The following is a 21,953-nucleotide window of genomic DNA, read 5'->3' on the forward strand; positions in this document are numbered from 1 at the left end:
TGTCTATTTTATTTACCTTTTGTTTTAGTTTAAATTTTAAATTTTATATAGCTATTACTTTTCCCACGGACACTCCGAAAGCCGTTTAACTCAACTTTTATTCTGTTATTTTTTCCTGCACGTAACTGTGATATTATTCGTAATTACTAAACATGTTTATCAGTACATTTCCTCTATTTTAATGTTTGTTTTCAAACAAATCGCCTCTGACAACATAAAAAAATGACTATTTTAAAATTATTGACAGCCTCAACAGTTTCAGAAACAATTTTATTTTAATTTTTTAACAGAAACAAGTTTGACCTCCATACCCAGCATGCACTTCGCTCTTGCCATCTTGTCGGGTGGTTGGGATAGAGTAGCAGGAGTTAGCTACCCGTTAGCTCACTGCCGCTGTGGTAAACTGGTTATCTGTCAGCTAGCTGCTAGTAGCAGCTGCCAGAAGTGAACTGTCCGCACGGTGAGAGGCAAAACTTGGCCGACTTTAAGACATTTCCTCTGTCTACCGCTGGATTATACACTGATTTTTAATCGCCGAAGGAGTTGTTTACATCATGAAGTCGCACATGCTGGTACAGAGGTAGGGAAAACTAGCTAACATCAGCTAACTTAGCTAGTCGGCGAGAAATACATATATAGCAGAGAGAGAGGAGTGGGCTGGGAGACTGGGCCCGCTTCGACTAAAGTACCGGTGGCAACTGCTGAGCAAGAAGTTTGACAAGGGCCTATTTGCTACTCCGCTCCCGGGACACAAGAAAGGCCGACCGGGTGTTCAAAGAGGCCGGAGGAGGAGAGCAGCAGTTACCCGTGGGCTGTGACCGGAGACCGGGGAACGCTTCGGGATTTTAGGAGGGTTTGGCCTCGGATGTGACAGTTTTCTCCGACAAGAGAGAGGAAGAGGAACGGTATGGAAATGAACTGTGACGGTACGTGTCTGTGTCATATCCCTCAGCTGTGAATTACTTCGCAAGACATTAGTCTAGCACTTAGTTTCATCTGGGAGCACACAGACTTGACGCAGAAAGTCAACATGTCGAAAATGCCAGCAAAGAAGAAAAGTTGTTTCCAGATAACGAGTGTAACGCAGGCTCAGGTGGCGGCCAGCAGCATCACCGACGACACCGAGAGCCTGGACGATCCGGACGAGTCCCGGACAGAGGACGTGTCGTCGGAAATATTTGACGTTTCTCGGGCCGACTTGGGGGTGTGTGACAGGAGTTCATCCGAGGAAACCTTAAACAATGTAGGGGAGTCTCAGGAGGGCCAGCCGCCCACCGCGGGTCCTGTCAACGGGGGACTTTCTTATAAAAGTTTAGGCACTGGTCGGGTCACCCCACATAGTTCAGGAGGAAGTGTGCCTGTGTCAGCTGCAGCGCAACCCTTTGTTCCGAGCTCAGTCATCAGTACGGTCCCTGCCGCCACTGTCTCTACCAGCGTGGCTCACACAGCTCCTGTTAGCACCAGCTGTAGTTCTCGTTTCAGGGTCATTAAACTTGACCATGGTACTGGAGAGCCCTTCAGACGGGGCAGGTGGACATGCACTGAGTTCTATGAGAGAGATTCAGATTCAAATGTTAATCGGACTGTGGACAGTATAAGGCCAACTGTAACCCTTGATCACAGTATAGACCGGGACAGTGGGCTAGGGACCACTGGTAACTCTGTGGTCACTAGCAGTGCTTTTTCTGCACAGGCTTCGGAGAACACAGCGGATAGTGGCTACTCTGTTGGGCACCCCACCCATCCCCACCCTTCAGAGCTTCAGCAGCAAGGCTACAGCTTGGCTCCTCAGATAGGGAGTGGAGCAAGTGCCTTTCAGCCCACAGGGTACACAACTACAGCGTCACAGCAACCACAACAGGCTCAGGTCAATATGCAGCCCGTTGCTACCCAAAACTTCCTCTCTAACAGCCTCAATGGTGTGCACCAAGGTGCCATGCAGCAGAAGTCTCCCATTATGCCTCCTGCCTATTCTACCCATCCCTCTGGCATCTCAGCCAGCCAGCCGGACTATCGTCAGCAGCACTTTGGCTCAAGCACTCAGAACCTTCCTATGACAACTCCTCTTGTGGTGCCTCCAACCAGCCAGATACCCTCATCTCTAATCACCCCCGGAGTCCAGGGACTGGGCAGAGAGGCAGCCTCAGCCCAGGGCCTCTTGCTACAAGTGAGCAATGCACCAGCCATGGCCCCCATCCATCCAGGAAGTGGCCAACAGCAGTCAGTCAGTCAGACTCAGCCTTCAGGAGGGTTAGGCATTGCCCCTGCACCTTCCGTTACCACCACCACCTCCCACAGCGGTGTTCAGAACGTGCCTGCCACAGTGCCCAGTACCACAAACACCCCTCCGGGTGTGCCAAGTCAGGCGCCTGGCACAGGAGGACTTGTCCATCCCCAGGGAGCCCATGGAGGAGGCACAACAGGTCTTCCCTCTGGCTTCAGTAACCAGGCAGAAGATAGTAGGCAGAAGTCTGATGCCCTACCTCAGCCCAGTGCCGGTGTGGTGCCAGGGAAAGATGGTGCAAAGCCTTTCATCGGTGAGGGCCTCAGCCTGCCCCCTCCTGCTGTCAACAGTCTTTTTGGTATCCATATTAGCATGGATGTGGATGACGACAGGTAAGAGTGTATAATGCAAAAAAGGCTTATGTGAAATAAGTCCACTTGTTTACGTATTTCTTTTATTCAGCTGTGGGCGATCAGCAATGTGATATTATGGTATGAATATCAGTTTGCCTGAGTCTGTGAGGCAAAAAAGTTAAAGAATTTACCTGGAGCAACACTGGTAGATTGTTGTAGGCAGCATGTGTGTATTTGGAAGTTTTCCCACATATTAAACATTCTTGTTGCATTCTACAGCAGTGTGGTCATACTCCACACAGTGGAGAAAGCCTCTCCCTTCCCCAGTGCCAAAATTAGGCATGCTATAACTAGACGTGTCTACTTGTACTTAAAGAACAATAAAACAGAACACATATTTTTCTTAGTTCTGTTTGTACATATTAAGTTGTAGATTGGGAGGAAGGGGGGATTAGAAGGGTAGAGAGCCAATGAAAGCTGGCAGAGACAGGAGGAATTTTCTGTCTTTGTCATTAATAGGCAGCCCACAAAATGCTGGATAGTAACTTGTCTCTTTAGACACCCACAGCCCCCTCCCTTAAGCCTCCATTCAACCATACAGGCCATTTGGGTTTAGGGGGCGTTAACAAGTGCTTGGATAAGTTACAACACACGCAGTAGTAGTGTTTTGTAGCTGAGAAGAGAATAACTCCCCAAACACAGGCGGCTGGTTTTTATTCTCCTGTCTGTCTTGGAAGAGACAGTTAGCATACTTCCCCTGGGCAGTGATCCCAGCCTCCCAACTTTAAATCTTGTAAATACCCACTCTTCATGTGCCTACAGTGCTCCTCTAATGTACACACTATAGCTATTTTTAGCATCTGTGTGATGGCCCTCACACAGCTTGAGCTGAAGTGTTGCCACTCTTTGCCATTCCAAGCAAGCAGAGGAGAGTTTGAGAGGTGATGTCTGAGCCAAGAATGACCTAGATGAGAGCTGGAGTCCACACAGACACACACACACGTGCATAGTCTGTCCTGTATTTATGTAGGCCTCAGTGTTTATCAGTGTGCTCTGTTCTGTTCTTCAGTGCTTATTATGAATGGTACAGCCAGAGGAGGAGGTGTGTGTGTTTTTAGGAGGTTGTGGCCTGATTTTTTACCTCCCTCAGTCCAGATATTCCTGAAGCTAATCATTGTTTACCAAGAGGCTTAATCCCGGCGGCATCACACATGGGCTGATAATGTGCAGAGAGCAGAAACAGTGTGTGTTGTCCCCGATTTAATGAGAGGAACAGCCAGTGCCCGTTTCCTTGTCATTTCTGTGTGTGTGAGCAAAAGAGGGCTGACATCAGTGGCTGTCTGAGTAGCTATGGTGATGCTGGCAGCAAGACAGGACAGAACATGTCAGGGAGGTGAAGGGGACAGACAGACGGCACACAGACACACACCTACATTACACACACACACACCTGTGGCAATGATAGCAGGCATCTAAGCCGCTGTGTCTGTGGCATTGATGACTTGGCCAGACTGACTCAGCAGGACGATGGCTGCATTCTGCCCTGGTTTTCAGTTGAAGTCCTGGTTTGGCTTGTCCTGGTTGATGTTGACACATCAGCTTAACTAAGTGTTGACTTGTTGCTGACCTGTTTGGGGGTTTAAGCTCCTTCTTTTTGTTCTCTGCACACTTCCTCATGTTTCCATGAGACCGTAAATTGACTTGACTTAAAACTGCAAATTTTTCATAATTTAAAAAAAAAAGAAGCTTTGTGAAATGTGTTCTCACTTAATATTAAACATTAGTCATGTTTCTGAGCTAATTTGCATAATTTAAAACCTTTTCCCCTACGTTTTTTTTCTTTAGTTTGCATGAACAAATCTGGGACAAAGTTGCTAAATAGCTAGAAGTGCATCAGTCACACTTTATGACCATTTTTCAGCATAATATCAATTTACCAATTATCAACACATGGTGTAACACAAAACTGACTGAAGTCCAGACGAACCACAACTCATTAAGTAGCTCAGGACAGATTATTGAGTTGCTGCAGCAACTCAATAATCTAACTTATACCTACCTTATACTACAAATACTGACTTAAATCCCAGTTGTGGCTGCTAGCAGCTGTATGCCTGTCGTTATTTTTGCTTTTCACAAAGCGCTCTGTATGGATTCTGCTTGATTCATTTATACACATGTATATACACACATGTCCCATTTTGGTTAACCTCACAACTTATTCAGTTTTGAGTGAGGCCCAAAGGCAAGTTGGCAGTCATAGGCATAATTTTAACGATCATCAGTTGTAATTAAAATGCCGTGTTAACTCATAACTTTCTTTATCTTTAAATCTCAGCAAGGATTAAAAAAAAAAAAAAAAAAGAAACATATTTCAAGGAACACACCCCAATATAACGGGACACAGATTTTCAAACTTTCTCCTCTTGTCAGAGGTGCATTGTTCTGTGCACGAGCTCAGCTTTGTAGAGAAATCTGTTCCAAGTTTCATTGTTTGGTTCTGTTTTGAATTAGAGTGCATCACAAAAGTGGAACAAAGCATTGTGGGGGTGGAGTTGTGAGATGAGAATGATTTCCCCTCAGCTTGGAATGGTTAACATCTCCGCTTAGTAGGCTGCATCTCTGCCAAATAAAGTGATGAAGCTGCCCCTGGGACAAATTGGTTTCCTTCAATAGGAGCACTTGGCGTTTAACTGAGTTATTCCTCCCAGGACAGACCACTCTACCCTTGGGCTGTAGCCTCTCAATTAGGAATGTTAATTATTAATCCATAATTGATGTGATTTTCTCAAGCAGAAAAACAGTGATAGCTTAATTGCATAGAAATCCCGTCACTTGACATGAGCCATAGGAGGGATATGTTCTGTATTCCATCCACAATTTGAAGTGCAGTCATGAGGTCTGGCAAAGATGCACTTTAGAAGTAGAAGCCCCGTGTAATAAGTGGTGATATTGGTGGATTGGTGCAGTGTGGTACAGTAGTCATTTATCTGTCCTGGATTAATTTTTGAGGTGGTAATGATCTCCCTTATCCTGGTTTTACCTGTACACCCTACACCCTCCTATACCCTTGACAACACAACTAGTGATTGTTGATTGCTATTTTTCTTGAGGCAGTTTCAGTGGGCCAGTCTTACTGGAAAACTTGTTTTGAATTTATTTTTCAGGGCTCAAAATGTTGTGTTTTCCCAGAAGAGGCCTGCAAAATGACACTGGTGACAGATTAATTACAGTTATTGTGACTTTAAGCACGCTCTGTTGCAAGTGAATATCTTGCATAGGTGATGAGAAGGTAATTTGTAGGTTTTGCACCCTCAGGCTTTTTCTACTACTGTTGAAAACGTGGTCAACTGTCTACTGATGACCACTGGTCAGTATGAAATGCAAGTGCTTGAGTGAAGGTTATTGCTCCCTGTCAGTATGGAGAGTTGAACCTCTAGTTCCTAGCATGAGCTAATAAACTTTAGTTTGCTTCCGCCAGATTAAAAGACTGTCGCTCATATCAGCAACAAAGTCGATGAACTTGGCCCGACAAAAGGAAAGTAAACAAGCTGCCAAATTTACAAACCTTCTCGGCTTATCTGATAGCCGACATATGATGTCAGTGTGCAATTGTGGAAACTCAGATACACACTAGATTTCTCCTCACACACACAGAATGTCACATAAAGTTGTAATCTGATTGGAAGCTTTATGAAAGGTCAGCTGCAAAGTGTGTATGAGTTCATCTTGATGGAAAGTATGAGTCGTCCACCTCCAACTGAGGTAAATGCAGCCTCACTAGCAGTTGGGAACTCATTTCATCTGTCATTTTGCTGGTTATCATGCGGAAAAATGTAAATCTTTGCTGCAGCCGACAGTCTTCAAAGCAGCCGCCAGCTAATATATGTTAAGCTACAGGATTGACTTGTAGCTTAGTAGGAGCTTAGCAGGTATCTTGATGGTTAGCTCTTAATGGTTCTCAGCTCACTATGTTGTGTCTCACCAACAATGTTTTGCCTGTCAGTCCATCAGAAGTGGATGGCTCTAAGGTATAAAGAAAAAACTATCTGCTTGTTTTAATGTAAATAATCCTTCTTTTCTGCAACATATATTTGCATTCTGTGTAGAGCAGGGAGGTGCACTGACAACTCACTGACAATGTGATTTCAGACATAAATAATTATATTGTGACATTTGTTTTTGTCGTCATTATCCAGCCTCAAATCCAAGGTGAATGTAGACAGAGTATTTTGTCAAATTCCTTTAAGGATTAATTGTTCTGTTGCACTTTCACCACATCTTCTTAGTCTTCTTTGGCTCTCTAAATAATTTTCCTCAGACATAAGCCGAATGCCAAAGCTTTTGTTGCACATTTAAAATCTTTTAAGTCAATCACACATTATTTACAGTGTGTCAGTGGTTACATTACACACTTATATATGTGTTTAGTACTATTTTCTTTTTTTTCCTTGGAGCATGTGAGAAACTGGTCCAGTTTGTTTCACTGTCATTTGTTTACTTGGACAACCATTAATGTTGAACCCTGGAGGAAAGAGGAGAGTTTTTTTCCCCCCATTGTTGCTCATGACATTGAAAGTGACAGGAAATTGTCAAAGGTCAGCCACTAACACATGGCATTGTTTGGACAGAAATGTAGTAGGGTTTTAATAAGCTCTCCGTAGAGCTTTGGAGAGAACTCAGTTATTTTCCGTTTGTTACATCAGACACACGGGGACATTAAAAATTGTGCCATAACTGTGAGCGTGTTCAGTTCTTGCACAGTAGCGCCTCCCTCCATTTTGCCTCCTGGCAGTTTGACAGTTTAAAACAAAGGGGGAGTAAGTGAGGACAGGGTGGGATGGACAGTCAGGATTGGGATGGGCCGTGTGTGTGTGTGTGTTGGGGATTGTAGTTTGGTTGCCACGGTGCCTGGAAACAAGGCCGCAGCTTATTTTCCACATATAGTTGACCTGCCTTAACTTCTCGGGGACACATTCCAGGAGCCCTGAATGGCACTGATCATCGGGTGCCCCGGTCTGCACCCTGAGCAGATGGGTCTGCACCAGCACTGTTTTTGGGATGGATGACTGGCCTGTCTCCTTTCTCCCTCTAATGTGACTGCTCTGTCCCTAGCTGACCTGTTGACACACACACCCTGCTCTGTCCCTGCTTCTAAACTGCTTATGCAATTTTTTGTTTCCCATTCACATGATTTTCTTTTCTGGTTTAATCAATCAAGGGAGCCGTGCTTTCATCAGAAGCCCCAGTTAATACTTAGACTTCTCTCCTCTTTACGTTTAAATTAGCGTGGAAGGTTTGGTGTTGAGCAACCACCAGCAATTTTTACAAGCATGATAACTGGCGAGAGGTGGCTTTTAATGATATCTCCTGGAACGGCTCTAATAATTCTCATTAATGGTTATGGCAATCTAATTTGGTTCTGTTTGCAAAGAGGCAGAGCAAACAATTTAATCTTTTTGTGATGATACAGTAAATTCAGTTAAATTTTTTCCCTTTTTATAAAATGTAAAAGATCTAAGGAGGCCAGCGGTGTGAGGCAGAGCGGTTAAATAAGTTAGCATAGTGGGACCCACCCTGTTATCTCAGCAAGATGTGGTCAGGGGATCACTTCCAATTAGAGTGGACCTGCCAAAGCAAGTAAACAACCTCGCTCCTGGCGGCGTACCATAACTAACTCAGTTTGTGCTGGAGGAAAGGCCGTTGAATCAGCCGCAGAGTATGTTGCAGGCTGTTCCAGGAATGAGGACAGTGTGTGCAAACTGTTTGTGTTTGTTGTCTTTTCCAAAATGGTCATACAGAATACAGAACAGGTTAGACTCCTCTTTCGAGTGGTTACACTATGTAAAGTATGCCGCTAACCTTAACCCTAACCGAGGAGAAAACCTGTTGACAGGTCCTTGAAACTGATCGTCCTTTACTACATGGAGAACGGGGACTACGTTGAAGGGGGGGGGGGGGGGGGGGATTGTGTAATGTTCCTGTGTATGTGTCGTAACTTCAGCTAGGGATGTTGACAGTTGATCAGTGATCAGTCAATCACAGTTGAAAATATATTAACCAAAAGGTGAGTGAGCGTGCAGAAAAACGGACACGGACTGATCTGTAGATTTAAATTTTCTCTCAGATTAACCTAATGCACATCAGACAGTGTCACACAAACAAAGACCTGAGTTATTTGAAGCCTTAAATATTACCTAGGTTAGTTCCAGGCTAACTCTGAACTAAGTCCAATGTTTCCATGCTAGCAGTCAGTGACACCTGCTAACCAGTGCCACCAAATATCCAAGGAAACCCTTCTTAGCCTGACTGATGAGTTAGCAGGAATACTGAGCCCTGACACATGAGGATGTCACAGCAGCCCAGCTCCACTACAGCTGGAATGAGGGGGGGGGGCTGAGTCATTTGATGTGGTTGCTTGGTCGACCATGTTTTGTAGTTTGAAAAAAGTGTTAAATTACCCTCAATCCACAGCAAATCAAGAAGTAGACAACTTGTGAATACAACAGATGAATACAGGTGAATAGAGACATCTGACACCTGACTATTAGTTTGATAGAGGCTGGAGTCAAAGTCTGTCTTTGTGAAACCGGACCCTGTACAATTTTAACAATTAGTAGATGAATCCTTTAGTTGATTGACAGTAAATGATTGTTAACTATTTATATAATCAGTTAATGGTTTAAGTCGTTTTTCAAGCACATATGCTGAACTTGAGCTTGTTCCAGCCTCTCAAATGTAAGGATTTGGTGCTTTCCCGCATCTGAAGTATCTTCGATTTTTTTAGATTTTTGATTAGAAAAAAAAAAATAAATCCAAGCTATCTGAGGATTCTGCCTTGGTGTTAAGGAGATTGTAATGGACATCATGAAATACCATCTGGCATTTTATAGATAAACCAATCTGAAAATTATTAGATAATAAAAGTAATTGTTAGTTGCAGACCAAGTGAGTAACATGAAAAACAGCAATGCAACTTGTTTTTGCAGTATAAAACAGCACATTAATAAGGTCCAATTACGTGATAAAGTTCACCCAAACTAATCATGTGTAGCCCGCAGCTCTGCTTCTAACTAGCTCATGCTGGCTGCCTCTTAACATATGGTTGCTGCTGCTGCTGCTGACCTAAAAGTGCACGTAGTGCACATCATGGAGGGTGATCTGTTGAAAGACTCAAGGCAATTTTGCATCTTGAATGGGGATGAATAGTGATGCTTTTAGCACTGGGAAGTGAAAACCCATTCACCCATGAGTTAGTCCAAAATCAGTTTGAACTTTATGGCTTTTGCTTTTTAAGTGCGTTTAAAACAACACTTTACATGACAACTTCAGAGTTCCCTGAGAAGCCATCTCACGTATTTATGATTTTTTCCTCTTTCACCCTGTGGGTTTACAGTAAAGTTAGATATTCTGACAAAATTGGGAAGTGAAAGAGAGAAAAGTTCAAAGTCTATTAATGGGACTGTTTCTTTGCAAGTGTCAGATGCTACAGTTTCCGGACAGGCACTGGGCAGAACTGGCCACATATCAAGAGTTTCTTGTCCCTGTTGTCTCTTTGATTTGTTGTAAGTATAATGCTAATGATGAGCAAGCGCAAAGTGCATGGATGAAAAACAGATATTTCAGAACAAATAAAACACAAGAGAGAAGGGGAAGAAGAAAGAAAATGCAAATCCTTTGGGGTTAATGCAGTGTTTGGGTGATTCAGCAGTTCTAGGACAATGACTTTCTGTAGAGGAGTGCTTTTAAAGCTGACCACAGATCAGAGCTTTGTCTTTAGGCATGGAGTGGAAGATTTGACTTGAACGTCTGTGGGATATAAATGTCTTAAGCCCTAAACAAGCTAACCAGTTGCTGTAGAAAATATGAAGCTGTATATTGCGGTCATTCAGTCTCCCAGAGTGGGAAGCAAGGGCTGAACAACGAGGTTTCAGTGTCTTGGGCCCCCCGGAGCCCAAGATGTCTGAATAGTGAGTAATGAGGATGTGTGGAAAACATGGCAGGCAGCTGCATTTGAGTCATCCATCCTCCCTTGTGCGCTTGCCTGATTTCAATGGGTGTCGTCGACTGATCTGGTGCACTGGTGCCTGTGACTGTTCATGTGCTCTGTAGTCCTGTGTGTGTGTGTGTGTGTGTGTGTGTGTGTGTGTGTGTGTGTGTGTGTGTGTGTGTGGATGTAGATGTAGATGTGTATGTGACGGTGTAGGATTCGCTGAGAGAGTTGAAGAAAGAGTGAATTGGACATTTTAGAGTGTGCTCATGTTTGGTTTCTTTTCTGTGTTTCGGGGCTCAGGGATTTTTTGTTTTTTGTTTTTTTCCTCACTGTCTGTTTCAATGATCAATCACTGCCTGTGTTATTTTCCTCCAAACCCTGCAAGTCTCCTTCTCACGGGGGTGAAAGTCTGTCTGTGGGTATGTAAGCCCATACACAGAGAAACAAATCACTGCTCAGATAAAGTGCAAATCTGAAGCTGATTTGGTTGGGCCTGTTTTGGCATAGAGAATATAAAAGCTTTTGATTACTCAATGATGACTAAAGAATACTCCTTGGATTCACTGAAAAAACTGTTTTAACTGTATAGATGCTGCATTTCTCAATGGAACACCTTTCTCAAGTGAGAGAAAGAGCCTTTTTACTATATATCGATATTTACTTTTTGGTAGCAAAATTTAGAAATCAAAAATCTACCAATATTCATTTTTAACCTAAACAAATAAGTAAACACTTTTGATAAGGATCTCTTACATTTTGTGATTGAAGTATTCCAGTATTATGCACTAAACAGGACATTTTAAAGTTGAAAAATAAACTTCGTCAGTGATCTTGGGCAGACAAACTATGTATGTAATGGAGACACTGGCATTTCCTTACTGATAGGTCTTGTTAGTTATCAGCTGAAATATGTGCCATCACTGATACATCTGTGATAAACGAATATTGGCTGATATCTCAGCCCTAAATATTGGTCTAGCTCTAAGAGACATTAAATCTAATGGATGCCTTTTTATTTAATTTGAAAGATAGTGTTTTATATTATAACAAGTGTTATATTCAGGCATTGGCTGCAAATGTCTGATGGACCAGAAAATAGTAAAAAGGGGCAAATAGCAGCATGAATGTAGTGATAAGGACTGAAATGAACAAAAAGTTTGATTGCAGTTATTGATGAATCAAAAATTGTGGGATATTTCTGTTGCACTTCCTAAAGGCCAAGGTAATTTCATCAGATGACTAGAGGACAAAAAAATTATAAATGTATAATAAATTTGGTATTTATGTTAGAGGTATATTCCTGCTATAGCAATCAGTCTTGTCAGGTGGTGTAGGTTCAGCAGTGAATTCACTCAAGTGTCCCCCCCCTCCCCACACCCACCAGTTCTCAACAAGTAAGTGAACATCTGCACAAACTGCTCTAAAGGCCAACTAAGGTCATATCTGTTCTGAAAGTCGAATCTAACATCCAGGCAGTGCAAATTCTTCAGGGTACTTTGCTTCTGTCTTCAGCTGAGAAAGGCGCAGTTTTTGTGAGAACCTCAGTTTCCTGCTTTGCTTTGATGCCCCTTTCATATTCTGTCAAACGCTTCCTCTGTTGTCTTCTTCCTCTTCTTTTTCTCAAGTCAACTTGGTCTCGAGTGTCTCCTCTCGTCAGCATCGAACCACTCTCTGCCCCCCACTTCCTCCGGTGTCTTACAATGAGCAGGCTTTTGCAAGGAAACGGACGTGAGTCATTGTGGCTGGGTAGACTGATAACCGTTTATTCACTCATTTGAGTCGACTGTGTTGAACAGATGGTACTTTGGTTTATCACTGAATTAGGTTAGATTTGATATAAGTCTACTAAGTTGTTTTTTGGTATTTTTCACCCACTCACTGAAAACAAATTACCTGTGATCCCGTAATAGTGACTATGTTTTTGTGTGTCTAACTGCTTCACCTTATGAAATAGTAGTTTTCGTGACAGTGTTGAGCTCACTGATCCTTTTCACCCGATTTCATCATTCAAAAAGGGCTGATAACAGTAAGAAAACCCCAGCTGTCACAATGCTGTGATACTCACAGGCCTCCTATCATCCTGAAGCTTTTTAATTGGTTGCTTTAACATTGCTTGTCTTTTTAGTTTCATAGCACACAGCATTTAAGAAGTATTTAACCAGCATGAGCCCTGTTGACCTCCTGGTCAGCAGCACAATGAGGTGTGATGACTGGTACATACTGAGCTTTCACACGTTCACGTTTCTGTATTCTTCATGTGAGTCAGCCTCTAAGTTTAACATGTTACAACATTTCACCCTGCTGCTTATCTGCCTTGGAGATGTGAGACATGAACATGAGTTAAAAGTAACAGCACGTTAACTGAGGCACTGCACTTAAAGGGACTCTGTGGATTTACCTTTGCAAAAGTTTCTTTCATATCTTTGGTCATCAAAAGCCATTGTGTGTGTCCTTAAGGTCTCACAACCATCATTTGATTTTTACATTTACAGTTACTTTATTCTTCCTCTGCCGCTGTGAAGTGCTCTGTCTCTCTGCCAGTCAGCCACTTTGCCATTGTCAGAACAAGGTCCGGCAAAATACTCTGTACCAAACAGTGGAAAATATTCTGCTAGCTTCCTGTGCTGTCAGTAAGTTAACCTCAGCTGACGGACAACAGCTGTAACCAGGAAGGGCAACACATTGGCATTTTATCACTGCATTAGGATTGCAACAAATATATTCTAATGGGTGTGAGAGGCCACCAGGGACACTAAAACATAGTTCTTGTGGCATTTGCAAGGATGGCTCCATGGAGTCAGCACAAATTTGTTTCACCCCACCACATCACCACATAGAGACCTGCTCAGAAAAACACCAGTGGCCAAAAATTCAGCAGAATAACTTTTAGTAAAGTTTTGAGGTGCTGGAATATTCCACGTTCCACCTGTACAAATCACAGACACACCTGCACTAGATGCAGGACACTGCTTGACCTCATGTTTAAAGTGAAAGCTGATTTTGGTTGCTGTTTAATAGAGCTACAGCACCAGTGCCTTGTCCAAAGTTAACCGACTAACTTTAGCTTTGTTTTGCCAAATAGCAGTGGTGACCAACTGAATGTGGTGTGTCACAAAATACAGTTTGCGTCCATTTTTTTGTGTTTTCATTTGCCATAGGTGTCAGATGTTTCTAAGGCCTGAATGATATAAATAAACATGAACAATACATGAACATATTATTAAGGATTAAATCTAGAAAGGAATAACACACCATACAGTGCTAAATATGATAACTTTGTACTACATTCGTCATCTGGTCCCTTTCTCAGACCTTTAACAGGCTTTATATGCTTCCTGTTCTGGACAAACCTTTAGATTGAGGAAAGTTAATCTTAGGGCAGCAGCACAAGACACATCCAGTGTACGGTATGTAACCAAGGGATTGGTTGTGATTTGTCACAGGAATCTGCTAGTACTCCGTTTGCATGGAGATATGAATGCAAAGTCCTCCCAGCAGTACAACAGCTGGGAGGACTTTACATCAAAGCCAGAGCAGGGTATCGAACAATAGCACTCAAAAGGCTGGGTTTTTCAATGTACACCTTGGCTACAGGTCCATAAGACAGTCAGCTACTTAGGCTTATAAACATTTTCATGAGCAGTAATCAGTTGGTGTGACCCTTTTTTTTCCCCCTTCATCAAAGATTATCTGTATGTTGAGTAATGTTAGTTTGTGATGCTTATTGTCCTGCTTTTATACATCCCTTGTATGTCTTGTCAAATCTGTGCCCCTCAGTTACCAGGCAGCTTGACCCAGACAAAGTTGCTGGAGAGTGAGAGGCCAGTGTTGTTACAAAGCAGGTGACAAGCTGAGACAGGAACAGACCTGAAGGCCGACATGGCAGAGTTCAATGGGCCAGCGTCACGCTTCAAGAACCAATTTATTATTTACACTTTATTTTACCGATTGAGTCAATGAACTTGAGCCCTGCTAAGTGAAATTGAGCAGATAGGGTGGCTTTGTAGCTCCAGGCTGATGCTATCATTCCTTCCCCCCCTGCTGAATGAGCCACACCAGATCCTGAATTATACTGAGTCATCAGTACTCATGGTAACAATTATGTGTAACCCGAACAGAAATTAACACCCTCTGCTTACCAGAGCGCTCATATCAGTGTGACATATTTTCACTCATCTTTCACTGACTTTACATATTTGCCGGTCATAGCTGATGTGTTGCGGCCTGCCTTTAACATCACTAAAGCCTGACTTTTTTTTTTTTTTAAGTTGAGTCACAAATACCCCAGCAGACCCCTGTACTCTGTCCTGTGTGCTTTAGCCTCCCATAGGAGAGTGGGTGGGGTTGTGCTGTCAGTGGTGGTTAGCTGCACAGCTGGGTCTTTGCCTGACCCGGGTATGGCTGCAGGCTTAGCCCCATGCGGAGGGTCACGTCCCTGTTTGCCATTGAGCCTTTTCCTTTCTCTCCCACGGCATCTCCTAATCACTGCATTATGAGAAGAACTCCTCCAACTGCTGGGTCACATCTCATCCCACCGTCCAGTTTATTCAGCCTCCCTGCTGTATCAGGCTTCAGCCAAAAACACTTTGCAAAGTTAACTTGTGTGACACGAACGGGGAGAGAGTTTTGTAAACATGACGTGGAGCTGAAGATGTATAGTCAAATCAGTGTATGGATAAAGTCTGCTAAACTGTGTACGCATGCAGAAACATCAAAGAGCCAGCTTCAGGAAAACAATCTGCAGCTCAAAACCCAGTGTTTGTAGCATGTTTGGTCTTCAGTGTTGAACAGAATGGTCTTTTTGTTTGTTGACTATATGGACTAAAGATATCTTTTTTTAAAAGTTATTTTAAAGGAAGGAAATTAGATTTTTGTGCTTTCTGTTGAAAGCAGCAGCTTTCCTGAAATGACCCGAGGGAGCATGTGTTCATTCAGGCCCATGCAGCAGCTTTTTCTAAGGCAGCTTAAGGACTGAATGGGGTTTACTGACAAAATCCCACTTGAGACTCTATTCCTCATGTTGTGTATGTTGTGCCATGATTGTTAACCTGTCAGAGCACTGGGATTTGTATGGGCATACTTGTTTTTATACGTTCCTGTGCCACAGCAGGGAGTTGGAACATCATCAAACCCTTATATCACATACAGCATACAGTATAGTACTTGAATGACCTTTTCTTTTTGTTCTAAGAAGACTGTCATCACTAATCAAATTATACAACATCGCAAAACTTGGATACTGCTCGATATACTGTCATTCTGCATGTTTCAGTTGACAGGCCCTTCATTTGTGTTAAAGGGTTGCAACATTAACGTAGCTTCTTTATTGACAGAGGTTCTGGCTGCTAAATCCCTTATCAAGCACACATCATGAGACCAGAGAATGGTCTCTCTCATCTGACAGTATGGTGTGACTTTGCTTCAGGCATCTTGCCCAATGTTAGACACATTATTTTTCATTCTTTTGCAGGATGGTTACTCAGTTTATAAAATACCATAGCACGTTGTTTGATAGTGCTTTTATCCAAAATAGCTCACTGTACAATGACTGCCTTTATCATCTGTGTAGGTGGCTAAAGTCATAAATAAGCACCTTCCCTATTCAGTTTTTGTACTTTTGGACATCTAGTGGTATCTAATAATCTAAATACTGGATTAATTCATTTAAAATGAATCTCACTCATTATCTGATTTGTTTTCAATAAATAATATAATACAGTTTGAATTTTCATTGGGTAAACATAATTTTTCAATTAATGGAACCAGTAAAGGAAAAAGACAGTTGCTACATAAAATTATGATATTGTTCTAGTATTTTTTTTCACACAAGAGAAGTTGATTATAGCCCCATTTGGACACAATTAACATTACAGGGGAGGTGGGGAATGAAATATTCACTGTGCTCCTTGGTAACTTGGCTCATCGTTCTGGACGGCATTTTAACATTTGGTTAATTTTCCCAAGGGGATGCAGGAGAGTTCATGGAGAGGCACAGTGGGAGAGACATGAAGGAGATAGTGTGTGATGTGAAACTGAGTCATAACCCGGTCAAATCTTAATGCTCAAACAGGAAACACAAATTGATGTCAGTGCCTTATAGAGTGTGCCTTATATTCAGATCTCAGATGTCCATCTCGAGTAAACACCCATGAATCTGCTTGGAAATCATAGAAAAAAGACAATTCAGAACTTGCCCAGGAATCCTCTCATTTAAGTTTTCTTCTGTGTCAGAGCAATCCAGTGATAATTATCTGTACATGTATGGGTACACTGCAAACTGGAACTGCTAATAGGTGATTCTTACCTACCTGTTCACTGTGCTGAACTCTGTCTGTTACTTCCGAAAACTTTATCAACAACCTGATACTATTTCAGCTTTAAGGCTATTTTTTAAAGTTAACAGTTAAGTGGATTCTTCAAGTTTAGTCAGGTAAATAGACCCAGGCAACATATTGTTCTTTGATGAAAGATGGAAGATCAGAAATCACTTCAAAATGGCCTCAAACACTCACCTAACATCTCATAGATTTTGATGCTCTTTCAGGAGTCACGCAAACAGTGGACAAGCAGCGGCCTGAGCTGAAGGCACTTCAGGGCTTCTCTCAACAGCTAATACAAGAAAAACTGGTAAATTCTAACTCTGACTGACAGAAACTCACCTTTAGGTCAAGTGTAGTCATGTGCACATCAGTCAGATTGTAAGCTAAGTTCCTTCTACATGACTGTGGGATGCATAAGAGTTCCCATCGCGTTTTCTAGCGTTTCTCACTTGTGGCTGTAGGTCAACCAGATAAAATAAAACTGTTTCTGAACTTGCATACATACCTGACAACATTCTGCCTTTTACCTTTTCTCGCACACAAATGAGCTAATTTGACTGTTTGCCTTCAGCAGCGTTGCTTGCTAGTTCCAACCGCTCTTCTAAGTCAAATTTAGTATGTTAATGTATTCGTTTGTCTGGTCAGATCAGTATTTATGTTGTTAAAAAATTTACTCAAACTTTTTCACTGTCTCCACCATACATATTTAAGCTGCTTTTTTCATTCGTTATTCTCACAGAACTGTTGTATTCCAGTCTTATTCAGTGCAGCTAACAAGGCTCACCTTCACTCATGCTGTATGTACATCCCATCTCTTTATGCTTCTTTTTTCATGTAACCTTTAAACACAAGTTTGTTTTAAGCTGTAGGCTCTGTCAGTAGTGGCCATTGAGGAAGTTCTACAGGTCCTCTATGAATTTTGAAGGGTCTTTTGGGGGTTCTGGTGGTCGTTGAAGAGATACTACAGCTCCTACAGTTTCTCATGGTCATTTAGAACATTCTACGTGTAGTTTTGGAAGTTTTAGCAGTCAGTGATAAGGTTGTAGAGGTCCTATAAGAGGTCCCAGAAGTCTTTCAGAAGGTTTGTAGTGGGCCTTTTGGAGGTTCTGGTGACCATTAAAGAAGTTGTAGCTGTCTTTTGGAGGTTGTACAGGTGTCCTTTACGAGATCCTGGTAGTCCGTTAGGAGCTTTCTAGTAGGCCTTGAAGGGATTTTAGGGGTCATCTAGGTGGTTAAACACCTATGGGAGATTTTGTAGTGATGTATTAGACAGCGTTCCCCACCACTGTCACCAAAACACCAAATGGGGAAATGTCCTTTGAAAGAAAGCTGTTTATCCCTACAGTACAGTTCAATACACTTGAAGAATACATGACACGGAGCGCTGAAGATGTTCTGGAGGCTCATGTTGGAACATCACATTACTAGCACAGTTTGGTTTACCTTTAATATGTCCCCCATCTCTGTTGTCTTGTTGAGAGAGCCCAGCTCACAGCTGTCGTGTTGAAATATGAAGTTTGTGAGCTTTTTAAACTTGCAGTGTCTAAATCCCTCTCCAGTGCATGAGGAAACTCAAAGTGTTGTGAGCTGCTGTTTGAGGGGTGTGGCAGAGATAAATCTGTCATGGGCTCAGATATTGAAACACAGCTGTAAATCACTCTTGACAGTCAACCAGTATAGTAGTGGATGGTTAACCCTGCTTTTCTAGTTTCGTAAATGAATTCCTTTCTCCCGCCTGCTTTTGTTTTTCAGTCCTCCAGGGACTCGTTTATTGTGAAAACTATTCACTTTACGATTTTGTAGACCACCCCCGCTCTTATTGCCAGACAAGGCTCCCATGTAAAATTTTACACTTATTGTGCAGACAACAGGGTGACTGACATGAACTTGAACCCAGCAGGAGCATGTAATTTATTTGTGAGTGCTGGTGTTCACGAAAGTTGTTTAGGGGTTTTTAAATATCATGTTTCTTGCGTTCCACCTCAGTATGTGGCAATCTGAAAATTGAGTAAATGTTTTTTATTGCTTGTTCACCAAATGTATGTAAGAAGTTTATTTAAAGTCAATAGCACCTTTCTAGATCAGACTTTGCAAAGTGCTTCTCAATAAAAAAAAAAACAAAGACAAAGTACAGAAACAATATACGAATAATTAATAATAGATAAAAACAATAGAATCAGACTCCAAAAGGCTACAATTTTGGTCTCTGTTGTTGATTTAGCACTGAAATGTTTAAGTGAACACTGTTATTAGATATTTAAAATTACAATGAACAGCAAGAGGTGGCAGTAATTCAACTAGTCAGAGACAGTATATGATAGGGTTTTTACGACTTGGAAAAATGCACCCTTAATACCAATGGTCTTGCTACATCATGCAATTTCTGAATAGAGTTGGGCCATCTGGATTGTATCATCATTTCCTCTGACCTCTCGGTGTGGTTCAGGATCTTCCTCTACTCTCTCATTCACATTCTCTCTCTCTCTCTCTCTCTCTCTCTCTCTCTCTCACCCTCTCCCTCTTTTAAAGCATGTCTCTCTCTATCAGCATACATGTTTCCCTTCCTTTACTCATGTTTCTCCTGTCTCTGTTTCCTCCCCCATTAAAATGCAGGAACCCATCCACTGCTTTCTACCAGGCTTTCCGGCCTAGCAGATTACGAGGGTCAAAGCCCGTCAACGATAGGTATGAGCACGGGTGTGTTTACATGTGTGTGTGGCCTCGACTGGCTGGCTAACCCAGAACCTGCACCCTTGTAACCCAGCACACCTTGCAAGAAAATGTCTATTTTGACTTGTCGGTTAGCTGTTCATAGTGTCATTTTTTGAAAATGTGACTGTAGCTTTTGTCAACATGGTGAGACACTGTCGTCAGTTTGTTCTTTTTTCAAACAAATGACACCAACGTTCAGTGAGAGTCAAGACAATATTTTACAGTTATTGAACGATGACTAGCATTATTTTCAAGTAAAACTTGAAAATAACTTACAGCTGCCTTAAGTCTTTTACCTTTCACTTTTTGCATGCATTAATTGATTGGAAAAAATATAATTATACTTTTCTTTAAAAGTTCTTCTGCTTCAAATTTTCCCTTCTCTTGAGGTGGATAAACCATGATATAAAAAAAAAAACAAAACAACTAAATTTAAAACAATTTCCTTAGACTTGGTGTCAGTGGCCAAGTTCATTAGTTATTTAAATAACAAGCAAAGGAAACAAAAAAGATATGAGAGAAAAGAAATGCCAAGTGTCTCATTATGCTTTCAATATGGTTGCATAAACACTTTCGCCATTACTAGGATAAAATGCTTGTGGAAAAGAAACTAAATGTAAAATTATCATATGAAGATTGTAGGTATTGGCAGAAACTTCTGCTATCAGCAGCTTCATTGTTCCATTCAAAAACCAGCATGAATGAATCTTTGTTTCACTTCTCTGCAGGATGTTCTCCTTTGCTAAAAAGAAAAAGGGCATTTTGAAACTAACTATAGAAACGAAATGACTTGTCAAGCTGGACATTTCAGCTGCTGCGAATGTGTAATGCATAGAGAAAGCATGGCAATGCAGGAGGCGTCCAGGTACGTTTAGTGACACTCTGCTCTGGCACGTTTTCAGGGCTTGGCAACACCTTTACTGTCTACGTTCAGCCAGTCATAAGGACGCAGTGCTCAGGTTTCTGTTGCCCCTACAACGTGCGCAGCACATTGCCAGGGGGGTTTTAGCACTGCAAATGGAAGATCACACTGAGATAACATGACAGAGGTTGTGTTATGTGACATAATATTCTCTAAATGTCATTTGTATGCTTAGATAAGAAGCTGGTGATTACCAGCTTGGATTCATTGACTCTGGGAATTGTATTTTAAAATACATTTTTAAGAAGTCATCCTAAAGCCAAAGAAATTAACCACAGGGGCAGATCTGTAGTAGTAACTAACTTGTCATGACTGTTGCACCGTTTTGTGTGAAATGCTGTCAGCTAAATCAACTTTTAACATGCTGTATTAGTGCTGAAACCACTGGTCAATTAATTAATTAAACCGTTGACAGGAAATTAATCAGCAACTATTCTGATTCGTCATTTTTCAAGCAAGAAGAGTTCAAATCTTTCTGGTTTCAGCTTCTCCAATGTAAGAATTTTCTGCTTTTCCTTAAAATTTGTATCGCTGTATATTAAATACCTTCTGGTTTTTGACTGGAATCGGTAATAGAAATTGTTGTTGTACTCCTAGGGGGTATAACTGAATCATTTCCAGGTTTTAAAAAGGATTGTTAATTGTTCTAAAACATGTGAGTACCTGTTTAGTAGTATCATTACTACAGGAAAAAGAATGTCAGTTGTTTTTGACTTGGACGTAAATGTGTATGTGATTTGCATTAATCACAGTCACTTTATGTTCCCATGTGCTGTCTCATGGAGGCTGTTTGAGGTCTTGACTCTCTGCCATGGATATTTAATTGGTTGTCAACAGACACTGACGAGCAAACTTTGTAGTTAAGGTGGCAGCGCTTTTGGCATTCAGATCCTCCATGTTGGATTTGTGGTTGGCTCGTCCAGTCATGAAATGATATGAGAATGTCTGAGAAAATCGCTCCTAGGCAACATTTCCCAGTTAAGGTCCAAGGACATAGGGATCCTTTAGGGAGTCCCAGGGTATCTGCAGGAAGATTAGAGTCATTTTCATTTTGACTTTTGCTTAATCTGCCAAATTTGAGCACAATGGGACAGTGTGCAATGTGTGCTCTGACTCAGCTGTATTTTGCTAAGCATATTAGTGATTAACTAATACCCTTTCAGCCCATAGTTGTTCCTGGGACAAAACCGGTCTGATCTAAGGACATCCTATGATCAAAGTTTATATTTGGCAGTACCTGAAATAAGAATTTTACAATGTTGTTGCTCTAAGGGAAATGATGCCAGTATATGTTAAATTTGTTGCACTGTCTCTGTAGTTTATATTGAGGCATGCAGTTTAGATTCTATTTTTGTTTCTGATTGTTATTTCACAGCCATTATCAAAGGGATTAATTCTGTGAATTATTTGATTTAATGCACATTAATTA

General features: G+C 41.7%; 1 protein-coding gene across 2 annotated transcripts in view; it reads left to right on the forward strand.

The window, feature by feature from the left end:
- The first annotated feature begins 365 nt into the window (after positions 1 to 365).
- The window catches only part of tsc22d2 (TSC22 domain family 2), a 34,517-nt gene continuing 12,929 nt past the window's right edge, over positions 366 to 21,953 (forward strand). The window contains exons 1-2 of one of the 2 annotated variants that reach the window (XM_041039789.1): positions 366 to 2,616; positions 19,504 to 19,575. In XM_041039789.1, the coding sequence (XP_040895723.1) occupies positions 1,031 to 2,616; positions 19,504 to 19,575 (1,658 nt within the window). In that variant the 5' untranslated portion in view covers positions 366 to 1,030. The remainder of the gene's footprint in view (positions 2,617 to 19,503; positions 19,576 to 21,953) is intronic. The other variant, XM_041039790.1, reaches the window with a different exon arrangement.

The sequence above is a fragment of the Toxotes jaculatrix genome, chromosome 6, assembly GCF_017976425.1.
Source record: "Toxotes jaculatrix isolate fToxJac2 chromosome 6, fToxJac2.pri, whole genome shotgun sequence".
Lineage (NCBI taxonomy): Eukaryota > Metazoa > Chordata > Actinopteri > Toxotidae > Toxotes > Toxotes jaculatrix.